Genomic DNA, 4,348 nt, shown 5'->3' with positions numbered 1-4,348 from the left:
CCCAGGGGGGATGGTCACGCCGCAATCCCTTCTCCTCCATTCTCCTCTCGGGATCTTGGGCACGCACGCACACGCGCCCGGCGTGAGTTTTAAGCCACCGGGTCCGGGACATGAACTGCGGTCGACTACGTGGGAGTCCAGCGACATAGCCATTACGCTAACTGCTGGTTCCCTCCTTTAGTAACTCTTCATGGGTTTATCATCTGTAACTTTTTTTTTTTTTTTTAACTTTTTACTTTTGGTATATCTTTAGTTCATGCTTAGGAGTTACCTTTTGTGATGTATTTAATATCCACTATGTGGACAGTGAATTCTCACTGAGGCTCATTCAGAATTTGCGAAGTTTCTCCTAAACATATAATTCTAGAGTTTAATAGCTAAGCCTGTGTTCATTGTTTTCATATTGTTTATAATTATTTAGAGCTTTTTGTTTGTTTGTTTTTTGCCAGGGCATATGCTTGCCAGAGAAAGAGGGAAAATGAGAAAGAACCCCCCCACAGGGCATGGTCACTGGAATCCATTCTCCTTCATTTCTACCTCATTTTGGGGCGTGTGTGTAAACATACCCAATGTGTTTTTTAAGCCACTGGGTTCTAACCTTGAACTGTGTTGCTGGCCATGTAGGATCCAGCTGCCCTAACCACTAGGCCATGGTGCTGGCCCTAGAAAGAAATGAAAACTAAGGCTTTCTTAGTTTTTACTACAAGAAAACATCCTGATTCAATTAGTAGGCTAATTGTCCCATATTTGTTGTTACTTCCTTTACTTTGTCTACTCTACCTGAAATGTTGTCTCTAACCTATGGAACTGTCATCTCTTTGAAATCCCATACAGCATTAATCACTCTACCTTTTGTGCTTCTGTCACACTTTGTTCTATCTCAGCACTTCTCCAGGACCATTTTATATTGTAATCAGTGGCATGTGATCTCCATAAGAGCAGGTGCTATGTCTAATTCGTTTTTATAATGTTAGCATTTTATATACAGTAAAAAAATTTTTGTTGAACTTGAATTGATCATAGCCTCCCTCTAAGGCTATCTCTTCTGCAAAGTCTTCCCTTGACTGTGTTTGTTATATGAGTGAACGAGTTAGTGACTTAAAAAAAAAGACAAGGTATGGGGAGAAAAGAAAAGATAGAAAAGGAAGGTTAAATGATGTGAATAGAGGAGAGGAAGAAAGACGAGAAGGGACTATAGAAGAGGGAAGAATAATATAGTGAAAGGGAGGGATAATTGTGACCTGGAGCACTATCATGGAATAAGTGGGAATTGTCAGAGAGAAGCTAAAACAGATCTTCAGATATCAGCATGTTATATTGTAGTAGATATTATTTCACCAAAGATTCATGACAAAACCTCAGAATTTCTTTTTTATTTAAAAAATTGTTATTTAATTTTATTTATTCATTCATTTATTTTAATTTGACCAGAGAGAGAGACACAGACAGAGAGAGAGGGAAATTGAGACAGCAAGCCAACAGGTCTGGGACTCAAACCATGGTCGGCCATGTAGGAGCATCTAGTACCTTAACCACCACACCACTTGCTAGCTCCAAAACCCCAGGTTTTCTGTCATTGTTTCATAGTTCCATAGATAAGGTGAAGACAGTCTGTTATATGAAAATTACCTCTTAGTAGGATTCATTGTGATCTTTGATGAAGCAAACCAATGACTTCTTAGTAGAAAGTGGTAATAGTTCATTTTTTGCACCAAATGTATATTTAAAATTTGGTCTCATTTGTATGCTTTGATAATATTACTCTGCTTTTTTTTTTTTTTGAGAGGTTTTTCGCTAAAGGGTGCGTGCGCTCGACAGAGAGAGACAGAGAGACAGAAAGCGAGAAATCACCCCCCAGAGGGGATGGCCACGCCGCAGTCCCTTCTCTTCCAATCTCCTCTCGGGATCTTGGGCATGCACGCACACGTGCCCGGCGTGAGTTTTAAGCCACCGGGTCCGGGACGCGAACTGCGGTCGACTACATGGAAGTCCAGCGACATAGCCATTACACTAACTGCTGGTCCCATATTCTTCTGCATTTTTGACAACAAGAAAAAGTGGGATATAACATATTGTGGAGAGCAGCCAATCTGAAAATATGTGATTAAAACATATGGCCTAATGGGCGTGCTGGATATTAAACACAAAATAAAAAAGGGTCATATCTAACCCACGTTGTTCTGCACAGCCAGCAGAACTTCAAGCAGTAGAAGCTGTGTTAACAGACTTTTAGCATCAACCTTTAAACATTTATTCTAATAGTCTTTATGTGGTTTCTGTTATTAAAAAAATTAAAACTGCTATTCTTGGAAACATTTCTCAAAAAAGTCTTTTCCATACTTTCTCCATTATCCAAAATTTAATACATAGACAAAACTGCCCACTTTTCATTTGCCACATTAAATCTCACACCAGCCTCCCTGGTGCTCTTACATTTAGTAACCACCAAGCTGATGCACAGCTCACTGCTGTTATTTCAGACACTCCAAGAAACACAGGCACAGCAATCACATAACCTTTTTCACCAAAATGCTGCTGCCTTACACAAACAATTTTCTTTCACTAGATAACAGGCACGTGACATTGTTAAAAATTGTCCAAACTGTGTTCCTTTCCTGCCTTCTCTTCCTACAAGAGTCAACCCCAGGGGCCTGGCCCCCAATCATATTTGGCAGATAAATGTAACCCATTATGCCCCACACTGGGCACTACTCTGCCAAGTCCAGCTCAGCATATACACGTTTCTCTGAGTAAAAAAGGCTGCAAATTAAAAATAGATGCAATAACAAAACACACAAAGACACACAAGTATAAAAAAACACACAAGTATAAAAAAGTAAGGATCGGGTGGGCACAACTTCTCTAGTAGAGAAATTGCAACCATAACCAGCCTCAGGTTTATTCTTTTAAAGGGCAAAAAATGGGGGAAGGAAAAACTAAAATGTAAAAAAAAGGGGGGGAAAAAGTGAAATGCAAAGAGAATAAAGGAGGTAAAATTAGAATACAAAGCCAGTTGGTTTAGGATGTAAATTGACTAAAAATATAAAAATGACTGGCACCATATAATTTCACAAATCCTTTTGGTGAAATAATCTAAAAAAGGCTTATGACTTCCTTTAGCCTAATACTGGGCAGTATCGAGGCATTAAGTTTCAAAAAAAGTGAAAAGACAGCCATTGACAACAGATAGGTACTGCTTTCATATATAAATGCTTCTTAATAGCCCTGCTAGAGTAGCTTACAAAAGCGCATGTCTGCATATGTCTTTAGGCCACATGTTTTCAAATTGTCTACTCTCCACAACATATTAGTTACAGTGCCAGCCGGCACTCATACAGGCCTGAGTTTTATCTTAGGTCTAGTGTTTACTAGTTGTGTCATCCTAAGCAAAGTCATGTAGTGTCTATTAGTCTAAGGTTTCTTGTTTGTAAAATGACATTGTTGTAAGAATTGAGAGAAGACATGTAAAACACATCAAAAAGCCTCAGTATTACTAGCAGTTATTATTACACCTAGAAAAAAGGCCATGTCTAATTGAAATAGTGAAATCATTGTCTAAATGAATGAGTTTTTGTGTTTTTTTGTTTTTTTTTTTTCTTTTCTTTGTGCTATAGAAGTCATTGTGGTTACAACCAGAGATGTCCAAAAGGCTCTAAGTGCAGAGTTCAAGATGAAGATGAAGGCAGATATTGTGTGCATTCCAGATGAGGCTGACATGGGAACAGCAGATTCTCTGCGCCAAATATATCCAAAAATTAAGGTGAAAAATGATTTCTTGTTTTACCGTTTATTGAAGATAAATAATATCTTGTGTTTTCCTGGTGTGTTATAGTTCACAAAGCTTTAACTCTCTCACTTTCCCTTTCTCTCTCTCTCTGTCTGGTCAAATTAAATAATAATAATAACAAATGGAATTAAATAAGTAAATAATTTTTAAAAAGGTTTTTTAGAATTTTTTTTTAATTTATTTATTCATCTACTTATTTTATTTGGACCAGAGAGAGATACAGAGAGAGAGAGAAAAAGTGAGAAAGCAAGCTGCCAGGTCTGGGACCCAAACCGTGGTCAGTCATGTTGCACTCTAGCACTTCTAACCACTACACCACCTGCCAGCTCGTATTCACTTTTTTTTTTTTAAAGAATTTTTAAGATTTTATTTATTCATTCATTCATTTATTTTAATTTGACCAGAGAAACAGAGACAGAGAGAGAGACAGAGAGAGAGGGAAAGTGAGAAAGCAAGCCACCAAGTCCAGGTTTTGAACCGTGGTTGGCTATGTGGGGGTGTCCAGCGCCTTAACTACCATGCCACCTGCTGGCCCCTCGTATTCACTTTTTTTTTTTTTTT

General features: G+C 38.2%; 1 protein-coding gene across 2 annotated transcripts in view; it reads left to right on the top strand.

Annotated features, from left to right (window-relative positions):
• Nucleotides 1-4,348, top strand: part of EIF2B3 (eukaryotic translation initiation factor 2B subunit gamma) — a 116,688-nt gene that overhangs the window by 7,098 nt on the left and 105,242 nt on the right. For both annotated transcript variants that reach the window (XM_006153803.2, XM_006153802.2), the window contains exon 3: nucleotides 3,615-3,760. In XM_006153803.2, the coding sequence (XP_006153865.1) occupies nucleotides 3,615-3,760 (146 nt within the window). The remainder of the gene's footprint in view (nucleotides 1-3,614; nucleotides 3,761-4,348) is intronic.

Source organism: Tupaia chinensis, unplaced genomic scaffold (genome assembly GCF_000334495.1).
Source record: "Tupaia chinensis unplaced genomic scaffold, TupChi_1.0 Scaffold000387_1, whole genome shotgun sequence".
In the NCBI taxonomy this organism is placed as follows: domain Eukaryota; kingdom Metazoa; phylum Chordata; class Mammalia; order Scandentia; family Tupaiidae; genus Tupaia; species Tupaia belangeri.
The sequence above is the reverse complement of the archived record's forward strand: the minus strand, read 5'-3'. Positions and strand labels throughout refer to the sequence as shown.